Below are 22393 nucleotides of genomic sequence, written 5' to 3' on the forward strand. Positions count from 1 at the left end.
CGCAAACACCACATAATCCATAAAAAGAGTCACATACTAATTAACTCTTAAGCAGAACTGAGATTGGTGTTTTTTTAGACTACAATCATTACAATGGCACATATATAACTCCATTTAGGTTTGATACCTCCTGTAAGACGTGCCATGCTGCAGCATACACCGGTTGTGACACGATGCAGTGTCGCTTATAGTAAGCAGCTCATAAATAGGTCAAATAAAGTGTGCTTGGGTCAGCGGGGGGAGGTGTTGTGCAAGTCGCGTTATCCGTTTGCGTCATACGCCTGCGCCAGGTCCACCTTCTGACAGATTTCAATGACAGTTTGCGCACATTTCTTGTGCGTTTCTTTGATAAGACGGGCAGATAAACCGTAAAGTGAGTGTCATGCACAGAGCCGCGCGCACAGCTTTACATGACGGGGCTGGTGTGGTCCGCCAGTGTTTAAAATGCAGAGGTAAGCGGTCACGGTGACGTCAGCAGCGACAGCTAAGAGCTACAGTGCTACAAATGCAAACACACTACTAATGTGGTCCGGATGTAACTATATGCAGCTGTAATGTTAGCCTTGTTTTGCATGTGTTTCATAACTGCTGTTCTTTTCCTTCGTATTGAGTTAATATACATATAAAATTAGGAGTCACAGGCTACTAACAGCGTTACTGGGCACACGTATAACTTGTTAGCTGACGTTCAGCTATTTGAAAGTGATATATTGTTTGTTAATTGTAAATTTCTTTAGCACAGAAAAGCAGAAATGATATGTTTGTATGTGTTTTATTCAGTCAATCATTACATACACAATAAGTAAGGCCACAATCTAGTATACAAAAAAGAAAGACAGAAAAAGGTATAGGTAGAAGCATAATGCTTATATATTCCTATCCTAAATGACAAGGAATTAGTGTCTATGTTGCTTTATTACATTTCCATCCATAAGACTCTAAAAAATACTTACGAGACTATTTATTTTAAGCATCGAACGCTAAACTTATAACATAACACTTTTTTGTTTTCCTCACTGTGGTCAAATCAAATCAACCGACAATGAAATGTTAGTTAATATGTAACAGATGTTTGAACACGGGCATACTCTTAACCCTGACGTCCTCAAAGAGGCGACACATGCATCCTTGTATTACTTCAATGTCGTTATGTGTTTGCTATTGTGTTGTAACCACAGCCTGTGTCTATAATAGTGCCCCTGCAGCTGAGCGCACGCGCTTATGGGATCGTCCCGACCCCACGCGACAGTGAAGAGAAGGAGATGTTGGACCAGATGCTGCGCGTGGACCACGCCGGGGAATACGGGGCCAACCGCATCTACGCCGGCCAGATGGCAGTGTTGGGACGATCTAGTATTGGACCCCTCATCCAGGTTTGTGCGGAGTGCGACACACAAGAAGTCAAAAGTCCGTAAACGGGCAACAAAGTTTATCACTGGCCTACAACCTGCACTCGACAACGGTTGATAGTGATGGCTCCATATGTCCAAATGTTAGAACATTTTTCAATATGCAGAAGTCATGGAAGAAACTCTCACAACGGTATTACAAATGTGGCTGGTTTGGAATGATTTCTACTGAAGGGTGAGTCCTGCCATCGCCAGAGAGAGGGACTGCTGTTTAGTATACATATGACATTCACTTTTAACCTTGAATTAGCTCTGCTAAATGTTTCACTCTGACACTAGAATTGGATTTGGGTAAGAGGGTGAATTGGAAAATTTGTAATAAGTATAGTTTCACTTAAAATCTTGCCTACTGCGACTTAAAGGTTTCATTCAAAAACTACCTTTTTTTTGTTTGCTGTATTGTGATCCACAAATAGAAAACAATTATAATATGTGTGCATCCAGCACAAGTGTATCTGCATCATTTTTAATACTACATGTTCATGTTTGTTTTTCTTTAGGAAATGTGGGATCAAGAAAAGAAACACTTGGAGAAATTCAATGAGATTCTGGCTGAGAACAGAGTTCGCCCAACAGCGCTGTTACCCATCTGGAATATTGCTGGATTTGTTTTAGGTTGGTACCAGTCATAAGCATACTGCAGAGTTCAAAACGTCAGGAGATAAATTACTTTGAAGAACAAAACACACGCAAAGAAAAACGATTTTGACACCATACCCGATTGGGAGTCCTTGTAAAGTAGCTTAGTTTGTTTTGCTTGTTTGTACCATGCTTCATTTAATGTGAATAAAGTTAGAGCTCTATCTGCTGTCGAAGAATCCTAAAATATATTTGTCCTGATGGTGCATCTATCCACATATTAGAACTTGATGTTAACTAGTGTAAACAAATTATTAACCTATTTCACTACTTACTCTGCTTTATTTTTGAGCCAATATGTAGTCAGTTGCTGCTTTTATTATTCAGTCTTAAATGTGTATTTATTTTGTTTTAAATCTACTCCAGGTGCGTCCAGCGCACTACTGGGAAAAGAGGGGGCCATGGCATGCACTGTGGCGGTGGAGGAGAGTATCTCCGAGCACTACAACAGCCAGATAAGAGCTCTGATGGAGGCGGACCCCGAGAGATACACCGAACTGTTACAAGTGAGTCGGCCACTCTAGATCTGGCATTGTGGTGATACATAAAGCATGTGAAGGAATGTTAGTGTGGATTTTGTTTACTTGTGGTACAGAGTTGTATAGTATTACACAGAAACAAACAAGCATCTCTCAACAAAAGAAAGCTGTAATGTCAAACATACATGTCCCAGAGGGGATCAAGAAAAAAAAGCATCATCATAGAGGGGTTAAGATGTAAAACATGATCGCTTAGGGAAAACATAAATAAGACTGACTTGTTCTATAGATTGTATATTTAGAAGGATGACCTGAAGCCTGGCAATGTTCCTCAGAACAATAATATACTGACATATTTGCACAGTGAAAACAATGAGGTTATATCCATAAAAAAGCTCTCTGTTTAGATTTGATTGTTGCCGCTCGTGCATGCTGGCCAACACAACCTTTTAGCTTTCAACCAGAGGGTTAAATGGTGGATTGCATATTTTCCATTCATTTCTAACTGTTATCTTCAAGGTTTTGACATTTTGTCTTCATTGTGTTTGCCTTTACTTACATCACCAGGTGGCTTTTGACATTTGTAGCTGGACATTGTCACAAGTTACAGTTTATGTCTTTCTTAGTTTGGGCACATTCCCCAAGCTGCAACAGCTTCTTGAATTTGTTGACACATCATTGCAAATAGCAAATTCCACATTGTCATGGATTTGGCATTTTATCATTGGTAACGTTTCTGGATACTTTACAGATGGCTCAAACCACAGACAACCCATGAAGATCCGAATTCAAAGACTTTGAAAGAGTCAATTCAGTTGTTATTATGCCTGATTGTATTACATAAAATATTTGGGCTGCACAATCAATCATGCAGTTAATATGAATGGAAATTGTGACAATAGCATCCATTTAAGTTGTTTGGAGCAACAAATGTGAACCATGTAAATAAGACAATTTAAAAAAGAGGCTCTCTAAAGAGTGCAATATACTTCTCCCGTTTCTGGCCTAATGAATGGCATTGTGTTGCATTTTAATAGGTTATAAAGGAATTCAGAGACGATGAGATGGAGCATCATGATGCAGGATTGGAGAATGATGCGGAATCAGTAAGTATAATTTACTTTTCTTTCACATATAATTACTTTTCACAAAAAAGGCCTTTTTAAATCAGAGTACACTACAAAACATAAATATCAGTAGTCATTTACCAGTATTGAACTGTCTCTGCAGTATTCAATGAATGCAATTTAAACTACCACAATCTAAGCATGTTTTATTTGTTTTTTGTTTTAGGTTCCTGGATACTGGCTCCTAAAAAATGCAATACAGCTTGGCTGCAAAGCTGCGATATATATTTCTCAGCGTGTCTGACATTATAGTTAGAATCATTGAACATTTGCTCCACTGTGTGTTTGATATGTTGACTTGGTTTGTATAAAAAATTTTGAATTTGAATCCTGCTCCATTGTAAATTAACACATTCACAGTTCATTCATAAAGCAAAACTTGTACAGTGTATATTACACAGACTGTTTAAGTCGGAGGAGGTCATTCTTCCTGAATTAACTTTCCTGTCGTGTTCGTTTCTCCCCACCTACTTTAGTGTTCCCGATCAAATTTGATTGGCCTGTTTTAACTGCTCTTACATTAAGACAAAAAACATTATCATCATCAAATTTTATTTAACACCTTTTTAAGATGTAAACAATGTCTCAGACTAGTGGTTTATATGAATAACTGCTGTGAATATACAAAGGATAGACATTGAAAATGTATCGCTAAATTCGGTCCAGAGCCCCTCTGACAGAAAATCCCCTCATCAGTCGCCAACTCATTGTGTTCACAGAGTAAAATGAGGCTCAAATCAAGGTTTATATGAGGGGAAAGTGAGACGATATGAAGCATTGTTTAGGCTGGAAGGTGTGGTTCACGTCGGGGGAAGGGCACATAAGCACGGGATAGAGATGGGTTCCCATAACAAACACCTGATTTCTTTATTTGAAGTTTGAAATGTGTACAATTGTATATATGCGGTTGTGAACAGGTGTTCACACACAGGCGTGTGTGTGAGAGTGGGGAATAAGATGCAAATAAATGTATTTCTCGCTCCTCTAAAGCCGTCTTCTGAAAACAGGTTGAGAACCACTGGATAGATCACCTGAGCACTTTGGATATCTGCACCAAATTGATTGACAATCTATTCAGCAGTTGTTGAACAATTTCACTAAAAAACTAAACCTGCTGGTGGCGATTTGAGGAAAAGTCAGTGGATTTTAAAATCAGGAATCAATAGTTGTTGAGATATTTCAGTCTGAATTCACTCTTTTAAAGTGTTTTACTTTAAGATCAAGATGAAGAATTCATAAAAAACCTGAGGACATTTTATTGGTTTGTTGGAAAGTGAGCCAGATGACTGAGAGAGTCAGTATTAAGTATTGTATGCTTGTACACATAGTACTTTATGCACTGTATGAATGTATTCAGTGGATAACCTCCATCTGTACAAATAAACTGTACAAACACATGCACATATTACAAAAGTAGTGAAAGATGGAGAAAGAAAGAAGAAGAAGAGCAGATGACTGGACCTCATCACGGTTGACAACAAGTTGCCGTCCACCTCAGTGATCACTGGTAAGCTGATCATGTGAAACCTAATGAATGTACATATAATGTAATGAAACTGCTGTTGTATTGAAAAGGAGGGGCAGATATGCCAAAAGCCTTAGAACAATGTATTCGCCTGACAAAATACTTAATGCCCATGTTTTAATTGGAGCGAGTTAAAAAAAACTAGCCTACAATGTTGGACGATAATGAGAAGAAATGCCGTATATGTGAAGTTAATCTGTTAATCAAAGGGATCACATAACATTTTAAACTATTATTCTGCTATAAATGACGAGCTACTTCTTTAACTAAGAGGCAGCCGAAAATACTCACGTGTGATTTGGGAGACATCGAATGACGGCCCGTCTTGTCATTTAGTTTGAAGGACTTTTTTTCCATGTTAGTGATGTCTGTCAATAAACTGATGTTGTGATGTTTTTTTTCCCCTGTGTAGAAAGATAGGTGTTAAGAGGAAGGTCGTCGATGATAACGGACCAATTGGGAAGAGGAGGAGAATGGACTCTTTAGGAAAGTTTAAGGCCAGGTACCAACAGCAGGAGAAACTTGGCCATGCATGCACGCACACACGCAGGTACACACAACTACACACATTTACATCTAAACACAACTACACACATACATTTAACATCTTGCCTATGTGGAGGATATTATAAGGCCTTGAGGCAATCAGATGTCAAACACAATATTTATGATTGATTAAAGTTGTAAATCATTTAAATAGCAGATCTATACACTGTTATCAATGTAACTCCTGCGTCCCTTTTTTGTCACAATGCTTCCTTTGAGGTGCAGCTTGCCAGATAAGTAGTGTTAGTGAGAAAATTCGAAAACCACTTTTGCAGTAGTGATTCAACTATTGAGAGTAAGTTTTTATTAGATATGAGCTGATACAGGATCTCATTAATGTTTCTTTTCTTCCCTAAGAAGAGTGCAGCAGTGGACAAAAAACAAAGATATTCCACTAGCCGTTCACCAAAAGATAAATGCCTGAATGCATGTAATGAGGACGTATTGTTACTAGCATACACAGCCAGCATACCCTTCAACAAACTCTCCTGTTGCACATGTAATAGTTCATATATCAAGCTGAGCAATGACTTGTCACCCTAGCCTAACTGCTAAGCGTTCTCACACAGCTGTTCTGGGTACATTAGGTCACTGAGAAAGAGCGATTGACAAGAGGCTTGTCCAGGGGCCCCTAATCTATTAGGCCTTTCAGCAGGTTGAGCAGTAAGGGCGGTTCAATTGAAAACTTAAAACTCATACTATACAATATATGTGAATACAGATGGGTGATAAATTAAAGAAGGTTACAACATAATGTATCAAGCGGTTGAGCCACCATTTCCAAGTTTCTGGATATCTGGAGGAATGAAAACACTCTTCTTCCAAAAGATATTATTCCCTTATTTGGTTTTTGATGATAGCACAGAACCCGGTCTAAGTCAGGTGTTCAGTCTGCAACTGTTATCAATTCATTTCCTATCTTTACAAAATGAAATGCAACAAATATATATAAAGACATACATTTCTAATGTGTATTTATTCTTAAAATAATAAATCATGCATAAAAAAAGCATGCAGTTTTAATTCAAGACTAAATGTTTTAATTGCAGCAACAAATTAGGCAAAACTAGAGATGCACTGATAGCTGGATTAGGTACCCGATACCATTTAAAAAAAATACATAACAATACAGTAAATGTATATCTATGTATTTATTATATTTTGTTTTAGAAAGTTAGGAAAGCGATGTTTACGTCAAGCTTAATGTTGCCTGACACATAAAATAATGAGCCCTGTCTTTTCCACACAGGAGGCATACAGCTTGTTAATTAAACACTGCTATCGGATCGGACATTCAAGCCAAAAAAAGACTAGTTCAAGCTTCGCATCAGACATTTGTCTAACAGAACACACTCTTTGAAGATGTCCTTGGGCCTTAGGAAGTTGTGATTGGCATTTCTTTCCATTATTTTCTGCCATTTTATAGATAATCATTATATTAACTGATATATTCAGGTCGTTCCTTTATTTCATCACCTGTCTGTATATCAAGGTCTGTACTAAAAGTGTTTCACTGAGAGGAGCTGTTAATACGGTTCACAGGCTCTGATCTATTTTGCCTCGCATGAGGTCAGAGGAGTTAATTTAGATGGGGTGGGCGTTTGCACATCAGACCTGACCTCAAGGGTTAATATGCGTATTTCCTCCATTCCTAAATAATATGTTCTTCTTTACTGCCCATCAGCACAAGTATAAACTGAAGTTAAACACAAATACACGTGTTTCTAATGATGGTGGACATTATAAACTGATTGTTGAGGGCAGCCTGTTATCAGTAAACAACCTGAAAACTAAATATAAGGTAGTGTATTGTTAAGTGATCATCGGCTTCTCTTATTAACATTGCTGCACACCATGAAATGATCATCGGAAGCTGTTTGAGGGCCGCCTCAGGGTATATAGTGACTAATTTACCATACCTAGTAATACCGTAACCTCTTTAATTTGTATTAATAATGTATCTGTTTTTTAGACAATATATTAATTGGTTAGATTTCATAATCACAACGATACCCTTGTATGATCTCTGTGTTCTGCTACAATTGTTTCTACTAAGCTATAAAAACACTCACTATCTTACCTGCACTAAATACAACCAGAAACGTTTTTTCCTTGTTTTGATAGAACAAAAAGTCACAAATGTCACCTAAAGTCACAAGAGTTCCCCTCGCTGTGCATAAGTAATATGAGACAGTGGGCAGCTTTGAAAATCAGAGGTAGAAGATCATACATTCTCTCTGCCCAGATTAATAGTGCTGACAGTTTTATCACAAGGTGCATCTGTTTAAATAAAGAAGCAAAAGTACAGCTCCATCCGAAGCACCATTTTGGGTAACGGAATTTATGGTAAATAAAAACATGAGTGATGACTCCGTAAACATGCAGGTGTTAATAACTGCAAGCCATCAGCTTTACATCTAAATTAGCTGTCATTGTTTAACTATAGATATGATACTTTTTAATATCATAATATAATAATAATAATAATAATAATACTTGCATACCGTGCTACGAACAGATCGGGTCCAATCTACTTCCAGGACATGGTAAAACCGTACATCCCAGCTCGTTCGCTCCGCTCGGCTTCTGCCAATCGGCTTGTAGCTGCGTCACTGCGAGCTAAACACTCAACAAAGTCACGACTGTTTGCTGTCCTGGCTCCTAAATGGTGGAATGAGCTCCCCATTGACATCAGGACAGCAGAAAGTCTCTACATCTTCCGTCGCAAACTAAAAACACATCTTTTTCGACTACACCTTGAATAAGGAAGGTAGTGCCGTAGTAGCTCTTTAGTGGCACTTAAATGGCACTTACTGATAGCACTTTGTGGTTTAACTTTATTGAAGAAATTGTACTTTCGTGATTCTTGTTGTTCTGAGTCTGTACTCATGGTTGAATTGCACTTATTGTAAGTCGCTTTGGATAAAAGCGTCAGCTAAATGTAATGTAATGTAATATCACTTCTAGTTTTAATTTCACTTCTTTAGAAAGTGAATGTTATGTGTCTGTCTATGGCCATCAGGAGTTCATGTGAACTGTTTAGGTTCATTTCTCAGAAACCAAAAGGAATCTGCTGAAACACTGACTGAGAAATTGCCAACGAGAATTTTGAAAAGGGCAATAAAACTAAACTGGGACTGTCTTGCTACCCGTGAATAATTTTGGTTGTAAATTTTGAGCAGTGCGAATAATACAAATCCGTATAAGTCGTAAAAGCTTTCGGATACAGATTGTATTGCTTCTTGGCTTGGCTCTGTGCAGACTGTCAGTCAGCCGGCCTTTCTGGGGTTTATGGTAACTAACAGATAGCACAAGGTCTGTCTGTAGCATTGAGTAGCCTCTGGGGATTGAGTCGATATTGTTTCACAGAATCACCATAAAACAGTACTGTGGTCGTCCCAAAGTATAGTTTTCTTTCATATTTTGTAAAAAAAGAATGTGTTTCTCCCATCAGTCAATTTAAAATGATTATGAATGAATGAACCTCCAGAATAATTATCCAACAAACATCTCCTGGTCTTTGAGGATGAAATGTAAGCGTATATATCTCCTTTAGAGAAGCAGACAGGGAAACAGCGAACGTCCTGTGACACAAGACGCAGTATTGTTTCCTTTCCCTTTGAGGACAGGATGTACCTATCTTTGTGTATTTAAAGGTGTGCTTATATTTAAACTTACTCCAGCTTTATATGCATCGTCCTGTTGTAGAGGGTCCTCCTCAACATGAACAGCTTTCTTAATGTTGGACCATCATGGTTAATCAAGGTTTAAGGGGATTAGGGATTGGGAAATACAAGCAGATGTAGTATGAGTACTTTAAAGCATGAATATTAAGACATTGGAACATATGCTTATTTGCTTTCTTGCTGAGAGTTAGATGAGGAGGTTGATATCTCTCTCGATGTTCTCATTTTACTCTCAGCAACAACACAAATAAGTGTAGCTCCCGAAATGTCAAATTATTCCCTTTGATCTCCAACACCTTAATATAGAGAATAATTGTCCTTAATAATAAGTGTCCTCATTCACTTTCTATATTTGTCCATTATGCTGAAAAGTCTGTCAACCTTGGATATCCTGACACGATATGGCTAAGCATGGACATAATGATGTCATGTTTTAGGTGATATTAGTAGACCTCCTCGGGCAATAAAGTTAACGCAGATGCTAACTGTCATGTCACCATAAACTTTATGTGCAAATCACGTGCATACTTATTAGAGTATGCGTTGCCTTGATCCTTTAACAAGGTGTTTCCAGAAGTGAGGGGCCAATAAGTCGAACGGACTCAGTAGTGCTTTTCATATACTTTTGGTTATTTAGGTCAACTATTCACATACAGCAGCAATGGCTGAAAAACAGCCCGACTTAGACAGGCAACTCTATAAATATTAAAACAATTCACTGTTCTGTGGTATGTCTAAACATATAAATACCTGTAGTGTGATGTCACTATATGCTTTAGATTACTGTGTTACAGATTGAAACGTTGTTCTTGGTTCTTGGAGTTTGTTTCTTGCTTGTGACACATAAGTAAATATTTCTCAAATTGTTCTGCTGAAATATGGCTGTGTGCAGGTCCACGTGCATCTGACTACTTAGATCCATGATAAATCTTTTGGCTACTGAGGGGTGTGTGGCCTGAAAAAGCTGTAAACCACGTGTCCACATGTCTTCACAACACATCATGCAAAGGGCTGACATCACTTCAGCTGGAATGTCCGATTTACAGCCTGCCACACTGTGCCATCTACCAATCGTTTTGGAGAAAGAAAAAACACCAAGGTCAGTCTTCGAGGAAGGTTCATTAGAACAACATTTCTCAAATATAATCTTGCGATGTTGCACCATTTTCATCATATCATCACAACAAACAAGCGTGCAGAAAATAACCACGACCACAATAATGATAAAAAAGAACCATGACCATGTTTTAGATATTTGACATGTTCATGTATAATCTGTTTTGTTTTAGCAGTTTTAGTATGTAAAATATAGAGCTACAACAAACAGACCTTGATACAAAACCAAAGGACTTTTACGTGAGGTGACACCTCAAATGTAGATGTAATTCTGCATGTGCCCGTAACAAATATTTGCTGCAAATCACTGCCAATCAGATTGTACAGTATGTAAAAAGGTTTTATTGTTATGTGAGATATACATAATAAACAAACAAAATAGCATATGTTTTATCTGATCCACCACTTTGGTCCCAACTAAAATATCTCAACAACTATTGGAAGGATTGTCATGAAAGTGTATGCAGACACTCTCGGCTGCCAGAGGATGAATCCTGATTCGTGATTCCCTGACTTTCCCTCTCGCACCATCGGCAGGTCAAAGTTGAGGTATCCAGTGAAATACCTCAAAGTGAACTGAATGGATTGTTTGGCCTTCAAAGTGTTCCCTTAACGTATGTTCAACGTTAACATGAGTGCTACCATTAGGTGAAAGTTGTATGTGTCCAATACTTTGGTGAATACCTATTAAATGGCATTCCCATAAGCCTCAGTTTTACTTAGCGTTTAATAGCACGTTGTGGTGTAATGGACCACGGTTGATCTCCCCTCGCCGTTCCTAACCACGGATTAATTACACAGTGTAACCATCACAGTGTGAAATAAAGTATTCATGCTTTTCAAGTTGCCGATTGCTGATGTTTAATGTGTTAACATGTGTTAACTGACAGGAGGAGGACGAATGTTCCTTTCAGTTACATTGTGATGCGTTCAGGCTCTGTTCAGTGACATGTTGTGTTCACATGTAATCTCGTAAAATGTAGTGTTAGTGAGAAATTTGGAAAAAATCCAATTGTTTGAGGGAGATGTTTTCGCAACAACATAAACATTACTAATGCTATTTAGCATTAGTAAACACTTAATTCCTCATTTATAAAGCAATGTTCCAATATGAACATTCATTAGTAATTAATTAGTATGCAATACATAAACACAGTTATAAATGTTTGATTCTTGATTAATAAGCTTGACAATTATGCGTTTCATGATTGGGTTTTCATACTTTATAATTGATGGATTCCCCATTTGTAAATTAAGTAATATATATTACAAACCAATTATGAACTTATAGATGATGCACTAATGGTTAACATGTGCTTTATAAACGTGTTGTAATACTGCAATTCATGATTAATTCAGGTAGTTACTATTCGTTAGCTAAGTATTAGTTAAGTATTTTGTGTGACCACATCTAAAGTGAGGACTATCTATGCTTTACAACGCATTAATAAATTACATTAAAAAGGCCAGCAGTGCCTCAAAGTTAACAAAAGTCTCATTTATCTTCTCAACAGAAAAGGGAAATAGGCACAACACAAAGTGATAAAGAAAAGTAATATGATGGTGATGGGGGCGATGGGTTTTACAGTTTGCTGGCACTTACACATTATTGATTATAAGTATCTTCTAGTCACAGCTAGCTAGCTGTGTCACCTAGCTGTGTCACCAGAAAGAACGCTGGCCAGGTGATGTGAAGCGATGCCCGTCAGTGGCACGAGTGGTTTCATAGTTTGCTGGCACTTACATATTATTGATTATGTGTATCTAACTATCACCTGGATTGGTCTACTTACAACTGAGGTGGCGCGTGCCTGTCTCAGGACCTCTAGTTAGTGACGAGCTTGCTAGCTGGCTAGCTGGCTATTTAGCGAGCTCGTCAAAGCTAGCTAGCTGAGACTAGAGACTCATAATCAATAATGTGTAAGTGCGTGAAAACTGTGGAACCGTGTAGTTATTATAAAGTGTTACCAACACCTCTAAGCAGCTTATAATACATAATATTTAAAACTACTATGACAAGATCTTTTAATCCATATACTACAATTACATTAAATTTTGTGTTTTTATGAGGGGGAAAAATATCGGCGACTATAACAATGTAAAAGGATAACATTTAGAATCTCTCATGGTTTACACTAACAGAAAAAAATTGTCTGGAGCCTTGGAGACCTATAATCAAACGGTAATATAGATCAGCAATGATCAGCAATTAGTATCAACGGCCAAAAAGATTTGATCAGGGATCTCTAAAAGTTTTATTTGCTCTCTTTTTTCTTTTGTGCTGATCCGATCTGTTATCTGATCCGTGACTTTGATCTGTGATACATTCCGAACAGTGAGTTTTCTCATCTGTTGCACCAATAGCACGCTAAACTAAGATTAAAATTGGAAACAGTATACTAGCCAAACATCAGTATTTTAGCATTGTCTTTTAAATTTAGCTCAAAGCACAGCTGTGCCTAAGGACACAGAGATATTGCTGTTTTCCCTTTATTGGTGAATTAAATCATGCAGGCTTTTTATATTCGTTGCAAACCGTAGCCACATAGCTAAATTACCTAAATTATTTCTGATTTCCATATGCAGAATGTCCAAACGTTTTAAGGTGTGGATTCTGAGGTATATATAATGAACCCATGATATAAAGTGTCCAAGAAGACAGACATCAAGGTGACATTTGTCTGAATCTTCTCTTATCAGATGGGGCTTGTGCAGCTGTCTCCACCCTGTGCGATAGTGGAATTGTTGATCAGGTGTGAAGACCTCTTGTCGAAGCCTAGCATGGGGTGACCCCCACTGCTGGTATCCATCACTGCAGTGACAGGCCTGGTGGTTCATTCGGCATGACTCCAAGGCCACGTTGCTGCTCGACTGTGTCACGAGTCCCAAAGACAAGCTGATCGCTCAAGCACAGTATGCACCCACCCCACCCCTCTTCAGAACCAGTGGCCCCCTTTGGCAGGAGAAGAATATTGAAAAAAACCCTGATGGAGAAGATAACATTTTCATGGCAGAAATTGTTTCAGGAAAAAACAGGGTACATGCAAGTTACATGACTTTATATGTATTTCACTTAAGACGTGATGCTTTCAGTTCCGTAATCTCACGATTTGTCCTTTACACATCTTTGGCTGTTTAGGATTGTGGTTTTGGTATTCATATTCGAGGTGGAACATATTTTGCCCGGATGAAGGTGCGTCTGGCACGCCAATAAGGTGGATAGAACACATAGTTTGCTTGTGAGAGGTTCAGCAGAGTAAGCTGCAGCTTCTCGCAGCACACATTACGTATTTGCTTGTCAGCTATCCAACGCTATGCCTGTTACATCACCATCCCAACCCTCCTAAATCCAACACCTTGTATTCGTGCCACTGACCCCTCCTCCATCTATCACACTGATGTATTGGCAGTCTGTAGAAGGTTGCCACGCAAGGCCTCTTGACACCTGGTTTTAGGGATAGTTTTGCCCATCCCACCTGCTAGCCTCCTGCAATGGCCGAGCACTTTGCACTGATCCCGCTAAAATCTGCCTGTCATCCTCACTGATTGAATGGAGAGTGTTACTCCAGCCAGGTCTCTTATCTCTTGCCTGAGGCTCGTTCTCATGTGGCTTGTAAAGATACCACTACTATCTCCTATTAATCATGGGCCTCTTTTCCTAGCTATGCGCTGCACTGCTGGTGACAACATAGATTCAGAGGGATGCTGTTGTAGATTGTCCAATTACACGCAACATGGCAGAGAAGGCTGCAAGGCATACTTTTGGTATGGTTCACAACCTTATGGAAGGTTTTATTGTTTATTTTTTACGCAACATGTGTTGCAATCTTACAACAAGAGCTTGTTACCTGACACTCTATGGTTTGAATGTGTTGTTTATACGGTTGGATTTTGGACTTGTTACCTGTGAGTTGCAACATTTCTGTGCTGTTGTGCAGGCGTAAAAATCCAGCACATGACTGCTGTCTCTGGTTCGCTCTTTCTTTGAAGCTATCAGCCGACAAATATTCTAGCTCGCGGCCGGGCCCTCAGGTCTTGAGGTTGGTGATGACACGCATTTTCACCAGACAAAGTGCCCAGACCACCCTGGCTTTAGGTGTCCTGACCTTGGAGGTTGGCTGTGAAAAATAACAACACAAGGGGAGAAAGAATGGCTCTTGTGCGGCACAAGGGGTCAAGCTGTTGCCCTTGTTAGGGTGAAGTTCAACATGTCTCATGAGCTCCTCACAAGTTATGTAAAATGTTAGTTTTTCAAAAGAAAAGAGACAAATGTAATCGACTCCAGAAGTATGTTGGGCTTGTGAGTGTCTGTTGTAGATGCAAAGGAGGACAATGTTTGACAAGTTGGATAAGTTGAATCACTGGAGGGGTAGCACACAAATTCACTTAAATCCATTGATCTGAAGCCTGCTGTGAAAAACGTATCATTCTGTCCAATCCCATATCAAAGAAAAACAAAATAGCAGCAATGCCATCTCTCTGTTCGTGACATTCTAGCGAAATGGTGATAGATTTACAACAATTTCTTTTGGTTTTCAGCTATTTGAGGTATCTGTTAAACAGATTGTTGCATTGATTTCTGGGAAGACAGATGGTGGTGTGCATGCTTCAAGACAACTGAAGGAATGAAGAATTGTTCAGCTCGGTAGATCAAATTCAGTATAGTTATGTCCTTAGGGTACTTTTTTTATTGCGCGTAGGTGCATACGATCTCACAGACATATTTTTGAGTAGTTTAGTTTTCATTCTGGCCATAGTTGAACATAGATCAAATAGCTTGAAATGCTTGAAAATGAGACAAACATATAATAATTCTGCCAAAGCAATGAGACAAACCTTGATAAATATTTCTGCCCTGTTTATAAATGTTTAGCTCATCATTGCGGACAGCATTCCATCCAATTTTCTTTTCTTTTGCCAAAAGAGAATGAAAATCTCCAAGACACCAATAACAGACAAATATTCTGCTACCCATTTTACTGTACACCTTTGACCTAATCATAATTTTAAGATGGTTTATTGGCTTTTTCTTTTCCTCTGTACTTTACTCTTTCTCCTGCAACCGAGCACTCCCCTCAGCCCCAGCAGCCTTTGGCCTTCTAAGCAATCACTATTTGACGTGATTGACACGTCGGGATGGTGTACATTTCATTGTTGAGAATTTTCGAGCCCTTGGCCTCATGAACCCTCAGCGATTAGTGGTACGTCACCCTTCAGCCATCCTAGTGGCACAAGGCTGGATTACCAACTAGTCAAAGCGGGCAACTGCCCGCCGGTGCTACATGTCATTGACACAATTAAAATCAATTTGAACCACTGAAGTATTTTATCAACTGTGATGTGTCCTGCATCCCGTTGTTCAGGAATCAAAAATGTTACTGCCAATCTTTTTATATTTTTTATTTCTGAGGCTTAAAAATAAGAAACTAAATCACTTTTTAAACAAGTTTTGGGGTTGTTGCCCCAGCCAACTCAAGTGTCCACCATCTGTGCCTTGAGAGTGTCCGCTAAATTGTTGACCATGCGGGAACCCTTACGGTACTATACATTCCCATGTCGGAAAGTGTTTGAAGTGTGTACTCCAATGACCTCGGGGTCACATACCACCCAAAAAGGGCTATGCAGTTATGCTGACCATGTAGATGTTTAAATCAAAACACTGGCAATCAGAGATGGACGATGGAAGGGAGAAGTCGAGAGACAATTGGGGGAAGGAGAGCAGCTCGTTCTTGAGCCATAGTCAGATGAGAGAGAGCTAAGTGGTGGGTGTGCGCAAAGACTTGAAATGTGTTGAGAGACGCGTGTGTTATCGTTTCTCCCCGCCACTGGACGTCAAGTACCTCCCCTTGCGGTGTGTCGTCAGTAGTTTATCTCAAGGTCTGGCTGGAGCTGCAAGTGAAAATGGGAGGAAATCTGATCCATATGGTGGCACTATAAAGCTCACAGCTGATTTTAAGGCTTCATCAAAACCTGGTCAAGGCTTCATCTCTACTCATCATCTCTCCTCTCACACCTGATCACTGCTCTCTGAACTTCTCACTTCCTGACCCCTGGGGTGCCTCAGCAACCATCTTCAAAGCTGATTCTTCTTAGAGAAGTAAGTAAATTTCCTGGTTGAAAAGTGTTGGATTTAATGTAGACAATCTATGGACAACTAGATTACAAGACGAGGACGATTTGGTCCAATAATGTGTAATGTGTTTCATGTGCATGTATGAAGCCAGAGTATGAATGAGTTATTATGCATTGCGTGTGTCTGTTCTCGTTTTGTTGCTTCAGATATGAAGATCTTAGGCAAGGTTGCTTTCTTGCTTTTGCTCGGGGGAATCTGGTGTCAGAACAACCGTAATGCTAAAGCTAGTGGCAAGTCTGCCAAGAAGTCTGGTGGGAACCAAGGAGGTGATGTTCAGCAGTCTCCCCCCGTGGTTGATCTGACTCCTGAAACAGCTGGAAGCATTGGAAGCATTGGAGGCTCTGGGATCTCTGAGAGCTCTGGAAGCACTAGAGGCACTGGAAGCACTGGAAGCACTAGAGGCACTGGAAGCTCTGTGAACTCTGGAAGCACTAGAGGCACTGGAAGCTCTGTGAACTCTGGAAGCACTAGAGGCACTGGAAGCTCTGGAAGCACTGGAAGCACTAGAGGCACTGGGAGCTCTGGAAGCAGTGGAAGCACTAGAGGGACTGGCAGCTCTGGAAGCAGTGGAAGCACTAGAGGCACTGGAAGCTCTGGGAGCTCTGGAAGCAGTGGAAGTCCTAGAGGCACTGGAAGCTCTGGGAGCGCTAGAGGCACTGGAGGCACAGCTGAAGCAGGACGGGAGGGTGCTGCAGGAGCTCGAGCAGCTGGACAACAGACAGATGATATGAGGCTGCACTTCCTCAAGAACAACCAAGTTACATGTAATGATGGAACAGTGGCTGGGTGAGATGTTTCTTTCCCGTAGAGGAAATTATGAGATATTTGCCATTTGCTATCTGTTTGCAGATAATACTGCAAACAGATCACTGATGTGGAGATAAAGCAGCCATGTATGGACACACTGATGTGTGTCCATACATGGCTGCTTTATCTCCACCATCTCCTCATTCCTGTTTATTTGTGGTTCTGCAGGTTTTACCTAAAGGAGTTCAGAGGAAGCCGCCGATGGCTGTTATTTCTGGAAGGTGAGTTTTTAAAAAGCCAACTGGTTAAATTAGTCCTCAAGGGTCAGCTGGTTTTGACGTGACGCCCCCATTGGAATTTTGATGGGGATGTCATCTTGTCACCTCATCTTCTGTTATTCTCCTTTTTTGGTTACTGCCTGTCACTTTGATAGACTTTGAATTAGGGAAATGTATGTGGATTGTCCTCCAGTTTGACTAAGTTACGGTATGTATCCTGAGAGCACAGGGGAAGTGTGCATCAAATTTACAAAACATAAGCATTTTGCCTGGAATTTCTATAACAGGATATATGATTTAGTAGTGTATTATTATGGGCAGGTAAGTTTAATCATTTTATTTGTGTATGTCAAACCCCTTTGTACAAAGCTGAAAGTCAATCAACAAATTGACAGGTGCTGACAGTTTGCAAATTAAAGGAATAATTTGTCTTTATTGTCCATCTCTGAGCAAAAATATGGTCTTGTTAGCAGACCAAGCTGCAGGTGCATTCCTTTCCCATCCATTCCTCAAGGGCCTCTGTGGTGGGCTAACAAGGGTCTCCCTTCTGTGCCTGATGTGAATGTCTAATATTAGTCCCTATTATTTGTAGGTGGCTGGTGCTGTCACAGCAAAGATACCTGTGATTCCAGGTACCAAAATATACCCAGACTTATGAGCTCATCGGAGTGGCCCCAAACAAAAAGAGGTAGGTCAGCTGGCCTTGTTGTAAAATGCATGTAATTCTGTTCCCATGATGTTGCTTGTTTTAAGTAACCTTTTGTGAGACAAATTGATACATGTATGTTCTCTGATTGCTGCATTTACAGGAACTGGAATATTGTCTTCTCAAGTGCAGGAAAACCCACACTGGCATAATGCAAACATTGTGTAAGTACCGGTATAACCTCACTGTGTGTCTTATAGTGGCTACTGGTGTCACATGCAGACAATCCTTCTTTGTAAATGTTTGTTAGACAGAGACTTCCCCCCATATATGATTTCATGACTTAAAACAGTAAGAAATCACTTTTGTTCCTATTGTTATTGTTTTTTCACTTGGTGATGTGCAGGTAATGCACAATGTTTTTTTTGTAAAGCTTTTTTAATTAAAAGAAAACTCCCTGCTGTGTCTGGAAGAGGGTGGCGATCATGGTGAGCGTGGGCCAAAACAGTAAAGTTGCAGGCTGTAAAACCAAAACAATGAGACTAAAAATGTGTAAATGCTCGACAGAATTGAGGAGAACTAAAGGATATCTCTGTGGGTTTAACATTGTGGGTATGAATGTCCTAGTTGGCATGGTCACTTGATCCAGTATTAACATGAATATATAAGACTACCTTTTAAAGACATTTTAAAACACAATCTTCCATGTGTATGATCAATTTGAATGATCAATAGCTAATTGAGGTTAGCACGGGGTTGTCAATTTTTAATAAATGACAGAAGAGATAACCTTCATTGAGGAGGGGTGGAATTGTTTTGATGGCCTCAAGCGTTCTTCTAACAAATGTGATTGTCTCCTTTTCTGCAGATTCATCCCTTACTGCTCCAGTGATGTATGGAGTGGCATGGGGGTTGCCCCGACCCCTCCTCCAAGGCCACGGCAAGGCAGAGAAAAAGACAGAGATAGAAATACTAATGCAAGTAAGTTTCTTCAGATCCTTCAAGTTTTTTTTTTCCTGTGTATTATTGTGCTCCTAGTCATTTGATGTGTGTATTTGTTATCAGCTGAGTACAGCTTCATGGGAGCCCTGATTATCCGCGAGGTCATCAAAGACCTAATCCCCAAAGGAATCAAGCAGGCCAAGGTTGTCATGCTGTCTGGCACGAGGTGAGTTTGTTTTTTCGCTTGCGGTCTGATGCTGACCACAGCTTTTGGACAAGAGCCTACATCCTCTGTACCTTCTGGACCATCTCCATGCCCAACATTAAACAAGAGAAGCTCTATTTTGGGTGCTTCCTCTTGTCGACAATAAAGACATAATATCTATTAGAGAGCCTTGCCCGGAAATGGTTGTCATTCCTCCCAGGTTAGTTGTTTGGACTCTGCGAAGACCTAAAGCCAGATCCACTGTCTGAATGGGAATAGCTGGCATGCGCTGTCATTATGATACCCCGGAACAAAAATGGCACTCGCAAAGCCAAACTATTTATGGATTTTCTTGGCTCTCCTGTAGCGCTGGGGGAACAGGTGTTTTGCTGAACATCGAGAGGGTGGCCAGTCAGCTGGAGCAGCTCGGTGCAGAGGCTCAGGTCCGAGGCCTCGTGGACTCTGGATGGTTTCTCGAGAGTAAACAGCCGAGATCACCCAACTGCCCTGAGACTATTTCCTGCTCACCTGAAGATGCTATCAAGATAGGACTCAGGTGAAGTCATGCATTCTTCAGTCAGCCTATATAGATTGTATACAAATAAACACATTTATAGGCCAGATACAGAAATTATCTCTCCTTTGCCGTACCAAATATAACAATGCTCTTGTATTAGTTTTTTAATTATTTATTTATTTTTATTGTTAAAGCGACTGAGAAATATATTTGTCTGTATTGAAGGTGTGTGTTGTTTTCTCAGGTTGTGGAATGGAGTTGTACCTGACAGATGCCGGCAGCTCTATAAGAGAGGAGAGGAGTGGCAGTGCTTCTTTGGGCACAAACTGTACTCTACCTTGACCTGTGAGTGCTGGCTGGGGCCTCCTAAGTGTATCATGACTAGTGCGGTGCCCTTTGAAAACATACCTGTTCAGAAGGGGTCGAACGCTTGGCCTATGGTGTTGCTGTGTTCAGAGAAATACACCTGCAATCACATAGTTGCGTCTCACGTCCAAGTCGCAACTACTCTCGGTCAGATAGAGAAATAGGCCGGTACACAGGAAAAAACACCAGTGACAAACCGGACCTATTAGAATGATTTCATGTCAGAATTGAAAGCTCAACCATTTACTTTACTTCAGATTTTTTTTTGTGAAGGCAACAATGCCTTAATCAGAGCTTTTTGGAAAAACAACGCTGATGAGAGCCGTGCGATTGAATCAAAATAAATGTATTTGCTGTTAGTAAAACTAAAAGATTTGCTGATACAAGATATAAAGCTCCATAGAGGTTTCTCAGTTCATCACTATGAGCGTCCCATTTCTCATAGCCACATAGTCATCTGACCCATTGTTTGCATGAATATATTGATTAGAGCAGTGGTTTTCAACCTTTTTTTCAGTGATGCACCCCCTGTGTAATTTTATTCAGCCAAGTAATCCCTAACCGGCCCAAAGCATTTTTGGTGTAATATACATGTAATACATACATACATATGTAATATACAGTGCTGTGCCATCAGTGTCTGATTTAATATATAATATATACAATTCAGTTGAAGAACTTACACTTATATTATTGAATATTTATTAAAAAACTATTTTTGAATTCATGCTAATTTTAAATATATTTGTTTAATCCCAAATACCCCCATTTGAGAACCCCTGGATTAGAGCATCTTTAAAACTGAACTCTTTGTTTTCCATGTAGCCCCTCTGTTTGTTGTGCAGTGGCTGTTTGATGAGGAACAGCTGAGAGTGGAGAACATCTATATGGGAGGACAGAGTCTGTCTGAGGAGCAGTGGCAGTACATTCAGAACCTGGGCAGGGAGCTCAAGATCTCACTGAGAGATGTCACGTAAGAAAAGTTGGAAGAAAAGTGATATTAATCAATCTAATAAGCACCTGGGGGTTCAAATAAAAGGTGGGCTAACGTCGAGAGATGGCTGTATTCTTCTGTTTGTGTTTTTCAGGGCAGTGTTTGCTCCGTCCTGCCTCTCCCACACAGTGATCACCAAAAGGTAAGACTGGATATTTGACTCCTTTGGTGGGAATGCACTTTCATGCCTTCTGCCCTCACTTTATTCTCAAATCCAGTAGTCATCTCTCCCTATGAGCTGATGCTGCTGTTTTTGTTTGCTCGTTCATCACACCACATTCTTCACGTCACCAAATGCCATTTCACACTTTCCCTAACCCCTCGGTACCCCTTGAACACACTTATTATTTTGGCGCACAGATGGATATTGATGGGTCAGTGCTCGGTTTACAGAGTTAGACTAAGTTAAGTGTATTTAATGAGGGTGAAGATTCTTTATGGAAGGAACTGAAGGTTCAAGGTCAGTATAGGTAACTGTGCAGTTGCTGTTCTGTGAGGTAACACTTGCTGCAATAAAATGATGAGCCAAAAATGGCTAAAGTAAATTTAGAATCCTGTGATCAGTCCATGACATCACTGATGACACTTTCCTGGTCTTCACTTTACTTTTTCTTTCTTTCTCTACATTTGCCTCTGTGTATTTCTAATCCCTAACTTCCCTGTACTGTTATTCTTCCAGCAACTGGATGAGTTTCCAAGTTAAAGGCACCTCTCTGCCACGGGCCCTGCACTGCTGGGACAGGAGTCTGGAGGCCACCCGCAACCACAGAACCCCAGCCAAAGGCTGTCCTTTCCACCTGGTGGACACCTGCCAGTGGCCCCAGTGCAACCCCACCTGCCCAGCCTTGGTGGACCGGGCCACGCAGCAGGAGCTCACATTGCTCCAGATGCTGGTCAGCATGGGTCTTGACCTCCAGAAGCTGGGTCTGGATCCCCATGGAGATGCAGATTATCTGACCAGCATGGTTAGCAATGGTGGCTAAATGTAAAAGTGGTTAGAAGCTTGAGCCATACAAAAGCTTAATAGAAGAAATAATG

General features: G+C 40.1%; 2 protein-coding genes across 3 annotated transcripts; both read left to right on the plus strand.

Moving 5' to 3' along the window:
- Positions 1–314: 314 nt before the first annotated feature.
- coq7 (coenzyme Q7 homolog, ubiquinone (yeast)) lies at positions 315–3982 on the plus strand. The gene is made up of 6 exons (XM_079220207.1): positions 315–452; positions 1195–1373; positions 1910–2024; positions 2415–2554; positions 3565–3633; positions 3821–3982. Exons 1-6 carry the CDS (start codon positions 383–385, stop codon positions 3896–3898), a joined length of 651 nt encoding a protein of 216 aa, XP_079076333.1. The 5' UTR covers positions 315–382; the 3' UTR covers positions 3899–3982.
- A 12826-nt stretch (positions 3983–16808) lies between these two features.
- notum2 (notum pectinacetylesterase 2) lies at positions 16809–22338 on the plus strand (the record flags this gene model as incomplete). Of its 2 annotated transcripts, none has more annotated exons than XM_079219139.1 (12): positions 16809–16969; positions 17285–17446; positions 17636–17688; positions 18278–18373; positions 18495–18555; positions 19200–19312; positions 19397–19499; positions 19846–20034; positions 20240–20340; positions 21187–21334; positions 21450–21497; positions 22035–22338. In XM_079219139.1, 12 exons carry the CDS (start codon positions 16809–16811, stop codon positions 22336–22338), a joined length of 1539 nt encoding a protein of 512 aa, XP_079075265.1. The 2 variants fall into 2 exon arrangements, with proteins under 2 accessions (XP_079075265.1, XP_079075264.1); XM_079219138.1 differs by having other exon boundaries at positions 16809–16939; positions 17240–17446.
- Positions 22339–22393: the final 55 nt, after the last annotated feature.

The sequence above is a fragment of the Taurulus bubalis genome (assembly GCF_910589615.1).
Source record: "Taurulus bubalis genome assembly, chromosome: 6".
In the NCBI taxonomy this organism is placed as follows: Eukaryota; Metazoa; Chordata; class Actinopteri; order Perciformes; family Cottidae; genus Taurulus; species Taurulus bubalis.

What these genes read in the sequence shown, in the direction of transcription:
- coq7 (XM_079220207.1), top strand. Translation starts at nt 383, where the DNA reads ATGCACAGAGCCGCGCGCACAGCTTTACATGACGGGGCTGGTGTGGTC. An exon ending in CCAGTGTTTAAAATGCAGAG is followed by an intron (nt 453 to 1,194) that starts GTAAGCGGTCAC and finishes TGTCTATAATAG; the next exon opens with TGCCCCTGCAGCTGAGCGCA. An exon ending in TGGAGAATGATGCGGAATCA is followed by an intron (nt 3,634 to 3,820) that starts GTAAGTATAATT and finishes TTTTTGTTTTAG; the next exon opens with GTTCCTGGATACTGGCTCCT.